The sequence below is a fragment of the Eretmochelys imbricata genome, chromosome 8 (genome assembly GCF_965152235.1).
Source record: "Eretmochelys imbricata isolate rEreImb1 chromosome 8, rEreImb1.hap1, whole genome shotgun sequence".
Lineage (NCBI taxonomy): Eukaryota > Metazoa > Chordata > Testudines > Cheloniidae > Eretmochelys > Eretmochelys imbricata.
In genome coordinates, this window is record NC_135579.1 from 23,219,599 (window position 1) to 23,236,805 (window position 17,207).

The 17,207-nt window shown below is 42.6% G+C and overlaps 1 protein-coding gene across 6 annotated transcripts in view; it reads left to right on the forward strand.

The window, feature by feature from the left end:
- Positions 1-2,408: 2,408 nt before the first annotated feature.
- The window catches only part of TTC1 (tetratricopeptide repeat domain 1), a 70,899-nt gene continuing 56,100 nt past the window's right edge, over positions 2,409-17,207 (forward strand). For 3 of the 6 annotated variants that reach the window (XR_013346874.1, XM_077824442.1, XM_077824437.1), the window contains exons 1-4: positions 2,421-2,465; positions 3,294-3,653; positions 11,293-11,353; positions 12,379-12,491. Coding sequence is in view for 5 of the 6 variants with exons in the window: in XM_077824442.1 (XP_077680568.1) it covers positions 3,318-3,653; positions 11,293-11,353; positions 12,379-12,491 (510 nt within the window). In the remaining variant the exon portion in view is untranslated. Of the gene's footprint in view, positions 2,543-2,778; positions 2,803-3,293; positions 3,654-11,292; positions 11,354-12,378; positions 12,492-17,207 lie in introns of those variants that run through there. The other 3 variants (XM_077824440.1, XM_077824438.1, XM_077824441.1) reach the window with 3 other exon arrangements.

The window sequence follows — 17,207 nt, forward strand, 5'->3', positions numbered from 1 at the left end:
TTGTATTAGGAATCAGTTTGGCTGCAGTCAATTTGTGTTTAAACATGATTGAAAAATCAGTCAAGGACAAGCCAAAGGGCTTGTCTACAAAGGAAATTGACCAGAATCTCTCTACTGTAACTATATGATCCTGATCACCGTAGTGTCTGAGAACCTCACAATCTTTAGGGTTTATCTTCACAACACCCCTATAAGGTGAAATACAATTTACCCCCATTTTACAGGTGGGGCACAGAAAGGCTACATGACTTGCCCAAGATTACACAGAGAGTCTATGGTAGAGTAGGGAATTGAACCCAGATCCCTGTCATCCCAGACTAGTGCCCTAACCAGTGGACAGCGTGCCTCAGGAATAAGCTATTCTGCAATAGCTATTCTACAATAGCTTGCCCCGTGGACACAATTCTGGAATAAAAGTCACTTTATTCTGGAATAATTAGTGTATTGTCTGAGCAACAGAAAAATGATAGAAGGATAGCAAGTGCCAGACTGGCTCAGACTCATGGTTCATTTCATCCAGTATCCTGTCTCTGACCACATGTTTCATAGGAAAGTGCAAGAAAGCTCCTAATCCTAGCTGGAGAGGGTTTAAACCCTGAAGCACATGGTTTAATATCCTTTCCAAAACTTTTGTTAGCAGTAACTATTTAATTGTGGATATTCATCTTAGCCACAAAAATGTTGTCTCTTTTCGAGTCTTGCTAGGATTTTGGTCTCAACAACATCCTGTGACAGAGTTCTACATTTTAGTTACACATTGTGTGAAAAAGTATTTCCTTGTATCAACTTTGAATTCAGTCTTTTAATTTCATTGAATGTCCCTTTGTTCTGGTGTTGTGAGAAAGAAGCTCCCAAACTACCATCTCTTTTCTATTCACTATTTTACACACTTTTATTCTGTCCCCAGAGGTGAAAGTGGGCTGGTACGGTGTACTGGTAAGAAAGCAATTCCAGCGCTTTAAGTACTGTACCGGCAGAGCCACTGATGGCGAGAGGGCAAAAGGGGGAGCTACCCTGGGGCCTGGTGATTTAAAAGGGCCCGGGGCTCCCAGTAGTGGCCCTTTAAATCGCTGCCAGAGCCCCAGTGGGCACAGGCTGGGCAGCGCGGAAGGGCTGCCTGGTGGAGTCTGGCCCCAGCCCCGCCCCTTCTGCTCACGGCCCCGCCCTTTCTGTGGGCCCAGAGCTGACCCCCGTCCCAGGAGCCTGACCACCCTGAGTACCTGTGAGTCCATGTACATTGGCCAAACTGGACAGTCTCTACACAAAAGAATCAATGGACACAAATCTGACATCAGGAATCATAACATTCAAAAACCCATAGGCGAACACTTCAACCTCTCTGGTCACTCAGTAACAGACTTAAAAGTGGCAATTTTGCAACAGAAAAGCTTCAAAAACAGACTCCAAGGAGAAACTGCTGAACTGGAATTAATTTGCAAACTAGATACCATTAACTTGTGCTTGAATAGAGTCTGGGAGTGGCTGGGACATTACACAAATTGAATCTCTTTCCCTATGTTAAGTATCCTCACACCTTCTTGTCAACTGTCTGAAATAGGCCATCTTGATTATCAATACAAAAGTTTTTTTTCTTCTGCTGATACTAGCTCATTTTAATTAATTAGCCTCTCAGAGTTGGTATGGCAACTTACACCTTTTCATGTTCTCTGTATGCATATATCTATATATCTTCTTACTATATGTTCCGTTCTATGCATCAGATGAAGTGGGCTGTAGCCCACTGGAAGTTTATGCTCTAATAAATGTGCTAGTCTCTGAGGTGCCACAAGGACTCCTGTTCTTTTCGCGACTGCAGACTAACACGGCTGCTACTCTGAAATTATCTCAGCCTATCCCAAAGGTTCAAAACCCAGAAGACAAATTGAAAAGAAGCTAAAATTAATAACTAAAGTTAACTGGCGCGCATGACTTTTTGGTGCCTTGTTTGCGAAGGCTGGGGGTTGCCAGCCCTGGTTCTTAGGCTGTCTCTTCTGGACTAGGAGACGCCAAGGCAGCCCGCACAGGAACGGCAGCAGCATGAGCGCGCCTGGCAAATGCAGCGCACGCCACTCACTACTTCCCTTCGCAGCAGCCGTCTCGTTTTGCCGTAACACAAGATGGCCGCTCCCATCCCAATCCTAATCCAAGATGGCGCCCCGAAACATTCTGTACGGACAGCCTCAGTCGCCATCCCATATTTTGTCACAAGCGGGAACGTCTAAACTGGGCGATGCACAGGACCCCTAGTCCCACCCCTTGCCGCCCTCAATGCCTACAGATCCCGCCCCTTACTAGAAGTTACAGTTACCTCATCGGTCATCACAAGACTCCAATTCCCAGCAAGCCCCACACCTTGAGCTTCTATTGGCCGGGAGGGGCCGGAAGTGGTTGGGCTACGGAAGGTCAGAGGTTAGAGGGGAGGCCAGTCGCCAGCAGGAGTAGAAGAGAAGCCGGTCCTTGCTGAAGTCTGTTGGGGACGGGGTACCGGCCGTGTCTCTCGCTCTAGGGCTGCTCTCATGGGGCGGGGAGGCCTGAGCTCGGGGCAAGTGGGCGGGAATGCTGACCTGGGGGTGCCTGTGACTCGGGGGTAGGGGGTGTGAGTGGGGGGAATGCTGACCTAGGGGTGCTGGGGGGCGCGAAGTGGGTGGTATGCTGATCTGCGGGTGTTTGGGGGGATGGCATGTGGGGGAATGCTGACCTGGGGGCCCCTGGGACGCGGGGGCAGGGAGGGAGATAAGTGTGGGGCTGCTGCACCAATGGGTCTGTGCGAACATATGATCGGGAAGATAGAGAAGAGACTGGGTGAGGGATGCTGTGCTAAGTGGCAGGGGAGAATAGGTGGGGAAGCCTGGCTCGGGTGGAGCCCTATGTGGCGATGCTGTCTAGGGGCTTGGCAGGCATCCAGGAGACGGTGATGCTGTGAGAGAGGAGGGGCAAGTGACTGCTGTGTGTGCAAGGGAGTTGTCACAATGCAGTGATGAGCTAGGGCCCACTCTCTGAACACTTACTCCCAGGCATAACTTTACCTGTTGGAGTGGTTGTGTAGATTCCAGTGGGAAGCACTCCTGTGAGTAAAGTTGTTCACATGTGTGAGCGTTCACAAGATTGAGTTGAACAAGTGAAAGCCATTTAAATGCTGTGCTGAATTCAGTTCCTTGTCTGTAAAATGAGATAACTCTTTACCTCAGAGGTGGGCCATGTGAGGGTAAACTAAAATGTATGAAGTACTTAGAGATCCTGCGATTATGTGCTGTAAGTACTGAGGATTATTATTTCTCCCTTATTTTCAAAAGCTTAACCCTTCAGGAGATCTCAAGATGGAAGAAACTGGAGAATCCAGTCCACCTGAAGAATTGCTCCATGGCTTAAAGCTTTCTGATCAGAAGTCATCAGAGAACACCAGTCCTTTGACAGCTGGTTCCAAAGATGCACATCTTCCAAGAAGCCTGGACCGGGGAGATCTTCATTCCTCTGCCCAAGAGGCTAGAGCAGCAGATGAGTGTTTTCATGACTGTAATGAGTCCTTTGAGGTAAAGGAACCAGGAATAGAACAGGAGAGAGACAACAGTGAGGATCCCATAGGGAAACAGACAGAATTAGATGAAGAATACCTATTAGAACTGGAAAAAAATATGCCAGAGGAAGAAAAACAGGTAACTTTTTATTGAGATTACATTCGAATTTTTTAACTTGTTAATATCTGTTTTAAACATATTTTTTCTTTTTGATCCTTGTTTTTTGTTTTTGTTTTTTATACATTTAATCCAGTGTGCAAATGAAGTTTATGGACGCTATCTTTAATGCTACTAAACTTTTAAAAAGAAACTGGCAAGTTAAAATTCACTTTTTTTTTTTTTGTATCACTAAGAATACCCTAAAGGGATGATGTCAAGCCCCCCTCCCGCCCCCCCCCCCAAATCAGATTTCTGTGTACATTTTTTTACCTACTTTTGGTATAAGTAACAACTTAGATTATAACAGAGAGACTGTGGGGGGAGAGGGGGGCAATCTCTTCTGGGTCCCCGTCCCCCCCGCCATTTTATTTTGTGCATCTGACAGCACTTTCACTGTTTTCTCCCTGTTTAGACAGTTAACCCCTGATCAGCGACAGGGTGGAGAAAAGCACCATGCAAAATAAGATAACGTGGTTATAAAACTAAAATCTGGCATAGGGATTCAGAACAGTTTTAATACCTTCTAGCAGATTTCTTAAAGCAAGTTGTCAGTTAGATTTAAAGTTGACTGTATCCCTTCAAATTATTAAAATTAAGTTGGGGGTGGGGGGAGTGGAACCACTTTGCACTATTTATGCTGCTTGCTTACATGCATTTCATTCGTCTTGGATAATGGAAATAGACTAATCAGTTTCTATTTGGTTCTCATTCCCTAATACCATACAGCAGTGGTTTGAATTGCTTTTTCTTCTGGGAAATTTTTAATTTAAAAAAAATCCAGTAAATATGCTTCTATTAATATTAACTTGAAAAATCTTTGTTTTTAAAAGTTAAGGTTCAACTAACAATATTTATTTCAGTAACATGATGAGATTTTTGCTAAAAATGATACTGCTCTAAGAGTTTAAATATTTCTAAAGGATTTAGGAGTCAAGTTATCTAATATACTTTAATAATTTCATGAGCCACTTTTTTTGCTGTTTGAAAAAATGAAGACTGAAAAATAAAATTGCTTTATGAGCACTCTGATTCTTTGGTTTTGACGTGCTAGGACATATAGCCTTTCTTTCTGTTAGCTTATTATGTAGCCTGGTTACACCATTCCAGAATTGATTAATTCACAAGCCTACTGTAAAATAGTTAAAATTTTCTCAAAGTACTGATTCATGCTTTTCAAATCTGATTAGACTGTCTAGTTAGGGAGCTAATTTTAATAGCGCTTCTCAGCAATGTCTCAGTTTTTCTTTATAGTAATCCACTATTTAAAACTTGGGAAGCGCGTGATTCTGATTCATTTTAACTTGTGTAAAAAGGCTCCTTCAGCAGACTTATTTTTACAACTTTCTAGGTATATGCAGCATTCTTACAGATTTAAGAAGACACTGTTCTTTGTCCAAAGTATGTTAACTGTAATTTAGATTGTAAACATGCTGAATAACAGATCATGGTTAATGTCAAAGTTGCTCAATGAGGAGGCACAACAGATGACAAGGGAAGGGGCTACTACTCTTGAGAGAGCATTATTTTACAGGGGAAGGAGGTTGTGTAACTTTTTTTTTTTTTCCATGGAGAGAGATCAATGTAAGTGATCAGGTACAAGAGTGAAAATGAATATGTAGGGTTGAACAGAAAACCCAAAGTAAATTTTGAGAAGAGGTTTGAAGGAGGAGAATGAGATTGTTTGTTTGGCATGCAAGAAGAGGAAGGTATGGAGTTGTGTGAAACTGCAAGAGAAGGATGTACATTAGTACTATGAATATTGTCTAGATTAGGATGTGGATGCTGTTATACAACAAAGTTTATCTTACAGATAAATATTGAAGGGTTTTGTAATCGGGGTGTTTATTTTTTGGTGTGTTTTTGTTTTTTTGTTTTTTTTTAAGCAGTAAGCTGCTTCTTTCTTAGTTGGCACCACAGGTTTTGATCTATGCTTGGCCCTGTCTTCTTTTCAGAACTAAATTGAATACCAATGTGCGCCCCCCAAAAAAAGTGTGTTGGGATGGGGGAGGATGGTCTTGCCAAGGTCCTGATTGTATTCTGGTAGGGTCTTGCTGTTTATTACTGTAAGTGGAAAATGATGGGGAAAAATATGTACAGTTGAGGGCAACTGAACACAGAGCTGAGTGAGCAACCAAGTCATTGTTAGTTCATTTTTGGTGACATTTTACTGATTTAATTGAAATATGGCAAAAATATAATAAATCCCCTTATTCTTAATTTGCCTTCATATTGTACATATGTCATTACGTGAGATCCTTGGGGCAGGGAGACAGCTCTGGTGGATAGAGCACTGGAATGAGACTCAGTAGACCCGGATTCTGTTCCCACTTCTGCCACTGGCCTGCTGGGTGACTTTGCATGAGTCTTTTCCCCTCTTTGTGCCTCAGTGTTCCAATTTGTAAAATGGGGATAACAATACTTGTCTTTTTTGTAAAACACTTCGAGATCTACTGGTAAGAAGTGCAAGATCTAGGCAGTGGTGACATATTTTTACCAGGGCTGTCAAGATTTAAAAAATTAATTGCGATAATCACAGTGTTTAGTAATTGAATACCATCTATTTAAATATTTGTGGATGTTTTCAAATATATTGACTTCAATTACAAACAGAATACAAAGTATACAGTGCTCACTTCATATTTATTTTTTATTACAAGTATTTGCACTGTATATAAAAAAATAGTATTTTTTCAATTCACCTTATACAAGTACTGTAGTGAAATCTCTCTCATGAGAGTTGAACTTACAAATGTAGAATTATGTACCAAAAAACTGCATTCAAAAGCAAAACAATGTAAAATTTTAGAGCCTGCAAGTCCACTTAGTCCTACTTCTTTTTCAGCCAATTGCTCAGACAAACAAGTTTGTTTACATTTGCAGAAGTGTTAATGCTGCCCACTTATTGTTTACAATGTCACCTGAAAGTGCTGAGAGTGCCAGTTGTCATTGTTGTAGCTGGAGTCGCAAGATATTTACGTGCCAGATGCGCTAAAGATTCATATGTCCCTTTATGCTTCAACCACCATTCCATGCTGATGATGGGTTCTGCTCAATAACAATCCAAAGAAGTGGGGACCGACGCATGTTCATTTTCATTATCTGAGTCAGATGTCAACAGCAGAAGGTTGATTTTTCTTTTTTGGTGGTTTGGGTTCTGTAGTTTCCACATCAGAGTGTTGCTCTTTTAAGACATCTGAAAGCATGCTCCACACCTCATCTCTCTCAGATTTTGGAAGGCGTTTCAGATTCTTAAACTTTGCATCGAGTGCAGTTTTTGGACAGCAGTATTACAGAATATGCTATTGCTTTGGTCAAATGGGAGAAAATATTGATCCACAGAAATCCACAATTCAAATTGATTTACCCTATAGCAGTGGTCACTTCCTTTATTGGAGAACACCTGTGCTGCTATTTCTCCAGGCAGTTGATCTTGGGAAAAGGGCTGGATTTTCTAATTTAGGTGTGCCTTAGAAAATCTACCCTTAAGTGTGGCAAGCAAGGCTTGGGGAGAAAGATGATGAAGTAAATGATTTTGTTGATTAAAATAGGGCACTAAATTCCATGTACATTTTATGGGGGAGGGTGGTTATATTTCACAAAGATGAAGAAATATAAATTGTATTAATACTATTTTGTCAGTGCTAAGTCATTAAATATAGCCCATAGCAGGTTACTGTCACTACTTGTTTGTTTTTTTCAGCGTTCCTAGATGACTTATTTAGTCTATTTTTTCTGTTGTTGGTTTTTGTTTTTTTTTTCCACTTCTCTGGAAAGTACAGTTTCTACCAGCTTGAGACACTCGGCACACAAAAGTAAGAAACTTAGTCTATAACTCTTGTATGCTGATGTGAGGTGGCTGCTGTGCTCCCTTTTGAAAATCTACTTTACAGCTCTGAGAGTTTGCTTCATCACCACTGTATTTCATGCTAACTGGCACTCTGATTGTCTCTGTCAACAGAGAAGCCAAGGATTTAATGGGCATGATGGAGACTGAGCTTATCCTCTCATGCTTGGATTGTGAGCAGCACATCCAGGAGATGACCAGTGATAGGGCTGCGAGAAGATACTTAATATATCTGTTCTGTTAATAAACAGAGGGCATATGCCTCCAGAGTTGTCAGTGTAACAATTCTTATTGCTGATAACTGCAGTAAGTCTTGGGATTGACCTGACTGCCATACTCCTAAGGTGAAACAGATGCTTGGATTTGTGATGTAGCAATGACTTTATAAGACTGCAGGGGGAAGCAGACAGCTGCTAAATACTGATTTACAATCAGGAAATGGAATTTGTGGCTGAGAAATTTATATTTCCTTAACGACATAAGTGACTTTGGTATACACTCTTTGGTGATAGAACCTCATTCAGTGTAAGCAATTGCTACTTAGTGACTTTACCAGAGAGTGTATTTTCACGTTGTACAAATAGCCTCATAGAGAAAAGAGGGAGAGCACATGCTCTTCTTGTGCCTTTGGCAAAAATGGATCCAAGTATAGTATACTACTAAGGCTAACTCAATCCATCAAATAAAATCTATAAGAAAAAGCCAGAGGAGTTGAATGGGGGGGAGTGTTGCGGAGTGGGGAGTATTGTAGGCTAGCAGTACAGGTGTCTGTTAACTGTGACAGCTGAATGATGAATGTAGAGATTTAGCTGCTTCAGCATTTTTATAAAGCTGATCACTTGCAGAATAAAGAGTAAAGAAGCATAGATTGTTTTCTTTCAATAGCAAATTAGCTTACTTTAACTTTTGATATTTTTTTTTTTTCTTGACAAAGTAGCGGAGTTCATATGAGACACTCCGATGGTCTTTCTGTTGGGCTTGTACTCTGTTGTCAGGAGGCCAAGATGACTTTTTCCCCATTACTCTGGGTTAGTCTTTAATCTTCAGTCTCTCTTGCTGATTGCCAGACCAATTTACCCTAACTATCGTAACTACATTTTCAGTTCCAATTTTCATAAACCTCTCTTAATCAGGGTCTTTCTTTGCCCATACTTAACATTAAGGATCACTTGATTAGTTTGTGAGAAGTAACCGCATTTAACTTAATATCTTCAGTAGACTTTTTCTTTTAAATTTCAGTCAGTTCATGCATCCAAAAAGCAAATTCCTGACCCTGGTGTATTATTATCCTGGCTCATAATTTCCCTGTTCATAGGCTTTTACGTGGTAGAAAACGGACCTTTGGATTTCTCTCTTATAAATAGCACCACATAATGAAGTGTAAGGCAGAACAGTTATACTTGATTCAGTGAGCATATTAATAAAGCCGCAGGGAAAACAAGGTGCCACCCCCCTTCCTAATAGAGCATTCTGAAAGTCCATTCTGACCCACTTCTGTCACTGATTGAAGAACAGGCAATCTGCCCTGCAGCTACTTAAATCTCACTCTGAAAATAAGGCAGTGGGGTGACATTCTGCAAAATTTGTCCCAAGGACAAGTCACTTAAAAATTTTTTCCACTTATAATGGAAATAAAATTGGTGGGTCACAAAACAGTTCTGATATAATCACAGTGATGACCAGTCACTTTGCAGTTGTTACTCATCTGAGCTAGAAGTACAGTGTAAAAAGCAGGAAGCTTACAGCTTCATGTTTTCCAATAGGGTTGTCCCTTCCTAACAGTGAGGGTTAGTCAAACACCGCTAGCTTGTTACATACTGGTACCTGAATATTTTGTTCACTGTTGTAAAATCTGTTTGTTTTTGTTTTGTTCTCCGCAAGAAGCATGTACGGTAGAGAATATACATTTCTCTTCTATGCAGCATCCAGACATCAGGAAATGACCTTGAAAGTGCTGCTGTTCCATTAGCATTCCCCTAAGACTGGGCTCAGCCTTCAAATGTAGCTGTCTAAATAGGCCAGCCAACTCCTGAATGTAGAAAAGGCATTTATACACTTATATGCCAACTTACTTTATTTAAGTGCCCAAATGTTCTCCTTGCCTTCATGCTGGAGTGCTGCATAAGGCCTTGTCTATAACTGGCTTTTCTCCATTATGGACCTTTGAAAGACAATGGAGGTATTTGCTCATAATCCAATGCCTGTAGTATCTCACCATGCATGGGGTTTGTCAATGGTAGAGTAGATCATTGGGGGAAAACACTTCATCCAGTGATGAGTGGATAAGTTGGGTTTTTTTGGTACCTGAACTTGTATCCAAAGGTTCAGAACAAGAGAACTTTATTTGTGATGTGAAAACTGTGTGGCATTCCCCTAAATCTGCTCTGTGAAAACTGTTGTGGTTTCTGGATTATCATGGTGGTGTCTGTGGTTGGGAGAACTATTTTCCCAGGGTAAAGCAGACAGTAGAAAGAACCCCTCTCTTTGTATTGAATTTGGGTCTGCTTCTTGGCACAAATGTGAAACGATGCAGCTCTCCACACCGACTACTATATTTAGCTGTTTCCAAGGAGATGTTCTGTGTGATATTGATAATTGCATTAATCCTTGATTTACACAATCTGTATGGAAGGAAACTGCTCCTTTCCCCAGTGTTGGCTTTTTAATCACTCAATGAGCTGTAATTTATCAGCTTTAAATTTGAATGCTCCATGTGTGCACGTGCACACGAGTGAGAAATCAATGGTCAAAATGATCACTTGCCACAGAAATAATAAGGAGCTGCACTTTCTCTTGAATCTTAGGTCCCTTGTACTCTTACCCTATGATATTTTGTTTTTATTTCCATGAGCTATATTTGTGTGCCAAGTATTCCTTAGTGATCATTTGGTGACGGCTTGGTGACATCCTTCTCTATTTGCAGTGTTAGCTAAAGGCATTCATGCCAACATCACTTATGCCAGCAGTGCTGTTAAGATATTCATGGTTGAAAACACACTCTCTAATGGAACCTTCTCCCAGCCTTTGGGTTTGATGGTTGGTTGTTTAGTCATCTGTGAGCAATGCTAAGAGATCCAGCAAGGAGAAGATGTGTGTCTCTTCCCTTAGTAAGCCCATTTATTTGTGCCAGTGACCCGTTTTTCAGCCTCTAGCTGCTTGTAGTGCCTGACATCTACATTATTTTCACTAGAGAAAAAAGAATGTTCTGTTAACCAATCCTTCTGCATAATAAATCTATTCCAAAACAACATCCTCACATTTGAACTCGTCTGTTGTCTCTGCTGCATTGGAAGTGCACTTTTTGCATCCCATCAATATTAGACCCTCCTCATCAGGCTTCACAGCCAGCTGATTATAAACTTCTTGGACAGGATGTCTCAAATAATAACTTGCAGGACTTCACTGTCTAGACATATCTTATGTAGCCAGTTTGAATGGAATGAAATTAAATGGCATTGGAAAGGTTCTTTTGTCCCAAAAGAGGAAGCAAACAGTAAATGCCAAAATGCAAACATTAATTAATTAAAAAACGTCCCTTGTGTATATTTTAGTTCATAAATCAGAGCCCTTTATGCCCCTATCCAGTGTGATGATACACCCAGTATGTATAATAATAAATTAACTGTTTACAGACAACACCTTTGTAGCTGTCAGATTCTCCTGGTTACTTTTCATTCTGATTTTCTTTCATAGTAATGCAGAACTGTAGCTGACCCACTTGTTCATTTCAGTTAAATCCTGTGAGACACTGTGAAATTCTCTGATCTGTTGCAGAAAAGAAGAAAGGAGAGCACAACGTTAAAGGAGAAAGGAAATGAGCAGTTTAAGAAAGGAGGTGGGTTAATGTTCTTTTAACATAATAAATTCTGAAATTAGACACTGTGGCAAACCTTAAGATAGATTATATTTTTCCATCACCCCTGAGTCTCTCTTCCCCTCCCACAAAACGATCAGCAACCCAAGGAGAGGAGGGGGATCTAATTGACAGCAATAAATGCTAGAGAAGTACTTGGTGCAATGCACACCAAAGGAAAGTATCATTAATATACTTATTAGAGTAATGATCCCACAGAAATGGATACTTGCCAACAATTAGATGGTGGTTTGCTTCCAAGACAGCTCACTAGAGAGAGCTTTCTGTACTGGATGATTGAAACTTTGTGACATAATGTGTAATGAAAACTTATTGCTGGAATACACAGGAGGGGGGAAAAACCAACCTGCTGTGTCCTTTACTTTTTGAAAATCTGACAGTGATTAATAACAGGTATCTCCTTCCTTCACTTGCCCCCTTGCTGTATTAAGCTTGGATATGGGTGTATCTTCAAGGCATGATCTAGAGAAGAACTGTTCTTTAAAGAGGTTTAGCATCTCTCATCATGTCAGGATTCCTCTCTAGGCTCTGAGAGGAGGTGCTGATGTCATGTCATGATTTTTCAGATCCGTTATGGGCTGGCTTCAACTAAGGAAAAACATTTCTTTTTATTTTGAGACTTTGCTTCACTTTTTAACTTCAAAGAAAGTGCAAAGTTTGGAAGTAAGGCATATGAATTAAAATCTGCACAACAGTGGCACAGGTCTAGAGATTGTAGTACTGGGACCAGGTCTTGGCATTTTAACATAGCTAGTATTCTAATAGAGGTGGTGGTTTAAAATGACAAAACTATTATCATTGGTATGTATGCAGATTCAGCAGGACACTTTTTCTGAGAGCAGCTGACTGAGTCTTGCTTTTGGTGTAAAACTGATGTTGCTTCAGATATTGAGGAATATGTTTCCAGAGAGTTTATGCTATGTGGCTGTCACTAATTCTACTGGCAAATGCAATGAATGTTGTTGTTTTTTCTCTTCAATCTTCAGAATATGGGGAAGCAGAAGACTCCTACACAAAAGCTGTACAGGTTTGCCCAGCCTGCTACCAAAAAGACAGGTCTGTTTTGTTTTCAAACAGAGCTGCTGCAAGAATGAAACAGGTGAATGTACTTTCAGAGTATTCTGAATATATACAATAGTCAATGAATGAGCTTGAAGGAATTAAGTCATAGATTCCAGGTTTTATTATTCACTTCTTCTTCTTTTTTTTTTTTTTTTTTGGTCCATCTCAGTAGAAATACTGGTGGAGATTTGGGGAAGGTGGTATGGGCACTTCTATCCATGCTGTGGTTCTCAACCTGCGGCCCAGGTAACATGTTGTAAATAGGTTGAGAACCACTGGTATAGTATATAGAAGTACAATATTTACATTCCAATTGATTTATTTTATGATTCTATGCTAAAAATAAGAAAGCTAGCCATTTTTCAGTAAGGATATGCTGTGACACTTTTGTATTTTTATGTCTGATTTTGTAAGCAAGAAGTTTTTAAGTGAGGTTAAACATGGGGGTATGCAAGACAAATCAGATGCCTGAAAGGGGTACAGTAGTCTGGAAAGGTTGAGAGCCACTGCTCTATCCCCTGCTTAGTCACTATGGGGTAGCTGACCAGATATTACCAGAATGCACTGTGTACACTCTTAAGCAGCATGGTAGGTGTGGAGACACAAACATAGCTGTTGGCAGAAAATCTGTTGTGGGGAACCAAATCAACTGTATAATTTGTAACTAGTCAAGGGAACTGTGCCTCTATCCAGTTTTTAAAAAATCAGTTAAAAGTTTTGGTTTGGGTATAATGGTCTTCATCACAATAAATGTGCGGCCAAAATTGCTGCAGAACTGTGGTGAAAAAGAGGGTAATAGAGATGAGTGAGGAGCCAGCCAGGAAAACTCCTTAGTGCCTTATCTGGCTCCCATTTAGGCCTGTGAGAATTATGCCATAGAATCATAGAATATCAGGGTTGGAAGGGACCTCAGGAGGTCATCTAGTCCAACCCCCTGCTCAAAGCAGGACCAATCCCCAATTAAATCATCCCAGCCAGGGCTTTGTCAAGCCTAACCTTAAAAACTTCTAAGGAAGGAGATTCTACCACCTCCCTAGGTAACGCATTCCAGTGTTTCATCATCCTCCTAGTGAAAAAGTTTTTCCTAATATCCAACCTAAACCTCCCCCACTGCAACTTGAGACCATTACTCCTTGTCCTGTCCTCTTCTACCACTGAGAATAGTCTAGAACCATCCTCTCTGGAACCACCTCTCAGGTAGTTGAAAGCAGCTATCAAATCCCCCCTCATTCTTCTCTTCTGCAGACTAAACAATCCCACTTCCCTCAGCCTCTCCTCATAAGTCATGTGTTCCAAGACCCCTAATCATTTTTGTTGCCCTTCGCTGGACTCTCTCCAGTTTTTCCACATCCTTCTTGTAGTGTGGGGCCCAAAACTGGACACAGCACTCCAGATGAGGCCTCACCAATGTCGAATAGAGGGGGACGATCACGTCCCTCGATCTGCTCGCTATGCCCCTACTTATACATCCCAAAATGCCATTGGTCTTCTTGGCAACAAGAGCACACTGCTGACTCATATCCAGCTTCTCATGCACTGTCACCCCTAGGTCCTTTTCCACAGAACTGCTGCCTAGCCATTCGGTCCCTAGTCTGTAGCTGCGCATTGGGTTCTTCCGTCCTAAGTGCAGGACCCTGCACTTATCCTTATTGAACCTCATCAGATTTCTTTTGGCCCAATCCTCCATTGACCTACCTCAGTGGGAACTGGTGCAGGACGTAACAGTGAGCATTCAGCAATACTTCCATGCTCCACAGGGAAGTTGTGGGTCTAAATTAATTGTCTAAGGCACATAAATACCATGTGTCATAGAAAAGCTTGTACAATTTTCAATACTGTTCCTATTCAGGGCATGTGTATGTTGCCAAATAACCTCTGGCTGCTTAAGAAACAGAATCAAGAATTTAGGAGTAGGAAGCAATTTCTCCTTCTGTTGCTTTTAAATGTATTCGGAATAGAGACATGTCCCCCCCCCGCAGTTATTTACAACACCTGAAGAAAACTTGCATGACTGTCCAACATGCAGGGATCGAATTGGGGATAGAAAACATTGTGCCAGTCTCTAATATTCGAGTACTCTGTCGTATATCTGAAATTAAGTGCCAGAAAGTCAGCTGAGCATTTTTGCTCAAGTAGAATCACCTAGACTACTTTTATCCTACCAGACTATTAAAGCAGAGAATAAAATGAGATTCTCTCTAGCAGCTGCTGCAATGGCCTCTCCAGCATGAACCTGCTGTCTGAGCATATTTATAAAAGGCAAAATTATCCTCACAATCCAGATGTTAAAAATCCATGTCACTGGAGAACTAATCCAGTAATTGCCAAAGTATACAAGGAGAATAAAATGAGTTGGATACAAACAGTTAGTGTGATGTCTCCTTATTAGGGTTGCCAACTTTCTAATGGCACTAAACTGAACTCCCCGTCCCACCCCTTCTCTGAAGCCCCATCCCTGCTCACTGCATGCCCCCTCCATCTGTCGCTTGCTCTTCCCCCACCCTCACTCACAGAAGGTTGGGGTGTAGAAGCGGGGTGAAGGCTCTGTCTGGGGTGGGGCCGGGGATCAGAGGTTTGGGGTGCAGGAGGGGGCTTCGGGTAGGGGGTTGGGGTTCAGGAAGGGGTTCAGGGTGCGGGCTCCCGGCGGCACTTACCGCAGCTCGCAGGAAGCGACCGCCAGGTCCCTGCAGCCCCTAGGTGCATGGGCGGCCAGGAAGGCTCCGCATGCTGCCCCCACACCCATAGACGCTACCCCCGCAGCTCCCATAAGTTGTGGTTCCCAGCCAATGGGCCCTGCACTTTAACAGCACTTGGGGCGACAGCAGCGTGCAGAGCCTCCCTGGTCACCCATGTGCCTAGGGGCCGCAAGGACCTGGCGGCCGCTTCTGGGAGCCATGCAGAGCTAGATGGGGGGTTCCATGACCACCACTCCCAAGAGAAGGAGGCGGGTGGTGGTGATTGGGGACTCTCTCCTCCGGGGGACTGAGTCATCTACCTGCCGCCCTGACCGGGAAAACCGAGAAGTCTGCTGCTTGCCGGGGGCTAAGATTCGCGATGTGACAGAGAGACTGCCGAGACTCATCAAGCCCTCGGATCGCTACCCCTTCCTGCTTCTCCACGTGGGCACCAATGATACTGCCAAGAATGACCTTGAGTGGATCACCGCGGACTACGTGGCTCTGGGAAGAAGGATAAAGGAGTTTGAGGCGCAAGTGGTGTTCTCGTCCATCCTCCCTGTGGAAGGAAAAGGCTTGGGTAGGGACCGCCGAATCGTGGAAGTCAACGAATGGCTACGCAGGTGGTGTCAGAGAGAAGGCTTTGGATTCTTTGACTATGGGATGGTGTTCCGTGAAGGAGGAGTGCTGGGCAGAGATGGGCTCCACCTTACGAAGAGAGGGAAGAGCATCTTTGCGAGCAGGCTGGCTAACCTAGAGCTATTCCCAGAAGACTGTGGCCGGCGTCAGACACGTCACTGCCAAGAAGTGGCAGCTGCAAGAAGCGCCGCCGCCAATAAACAGCAACGCTTCTCGGTGGCGGGGTGTCCTGCAAGTGCACAAAAATGCCCCGGCGGGCGCCATGGCACCCACGGGCACTGCATTGGGGACCCCCTGATCTACACTGAATTGGGAGTATGGGGGAAGTGTTGGCCTATGGCTTCAGCACTAATCCCTCAAGCAACTGGACCAGATCTCAGAAGGTGGGGAGAAGTATGGTAGACACTTAAGGCTGAGTCACTCATGCAGGCCTCTACTCAGCTGTTGCACGCTGCCTTGTGTGAGCTGCTGAGCGCAAATTAGATGAGTATGCAGTCACATGACTGACACCAGCCGCTGTCTGTTAAGATAGAGATATTCAGGCCTGTCTGTAAAGGCCTATACTCTAAGAATTTAGGTGTATTCTTATCACTTGGCTAGTTATACAGGTACCAAAGAGAGAATCAAAATCACTGTCTGCCGGGGCCTTCTCTTACTGTGACAGTCTGAGGCCCTGTGCTTAGGCTAAGATCTTTGGCTAAACAGCAGAGGCAGCCATAAGCTGGGAAGCGAACGGTCACATCCTCACATTCCAAACTAGTCACATTGAAATAAGGTGCTATTGGGCTGTTAGGAATACAGTCCTGTCCTGATAATGCCTATCGCCTCCAGAGAAAGGGAAGTGCCTAGAAAATGTAAAAGGAAACTTAGTTTGATAGCATCCTGTCTGGCAAGAACTCACTTATCAATAGCTGGGATGTGAAATCCTCATTTCAGTGTTTGTTCTATCACTGTAGTCCCCATTTCCCTATTGTTTGTCTGCATAATCTCTGTCTGGTTCTGTGATTGTTTCTGTCTGCTGTATAATTAATTTTGCTGGGTGTAAACTAATTAAGGTGGTGGGATATAATTGGCTAAATAATCATGTTACAATGTGTTAGGATTGGTTAGTTAAATTTCAGTAAAATGATTGGTTAAGGTATAGCTAAGCAGAACTCAAGTTTTACTATATAGTCTGCAGTCAATCAGGAAGTGAGTGAGGGTGTGGGGGGGAAATTGGAATCATGTTTAGCTAAAGGGGCAAATGGGAACAGAGACACAGGTAAGCCTCTGTGGTGTCAGAGCTGGGAAGGGGGACACTAAGGAAGGAAACTGGAATCATGCTTGCTGGAAGTTCACCCCAATAAACATCAAATTGTTTGCACCTTTGGACTTCGGGTATTGTTGCTCTCTGTTCATGTGAGAAGGACCGGGGAAGTAAGTGGGTGAAGGAATAAGCC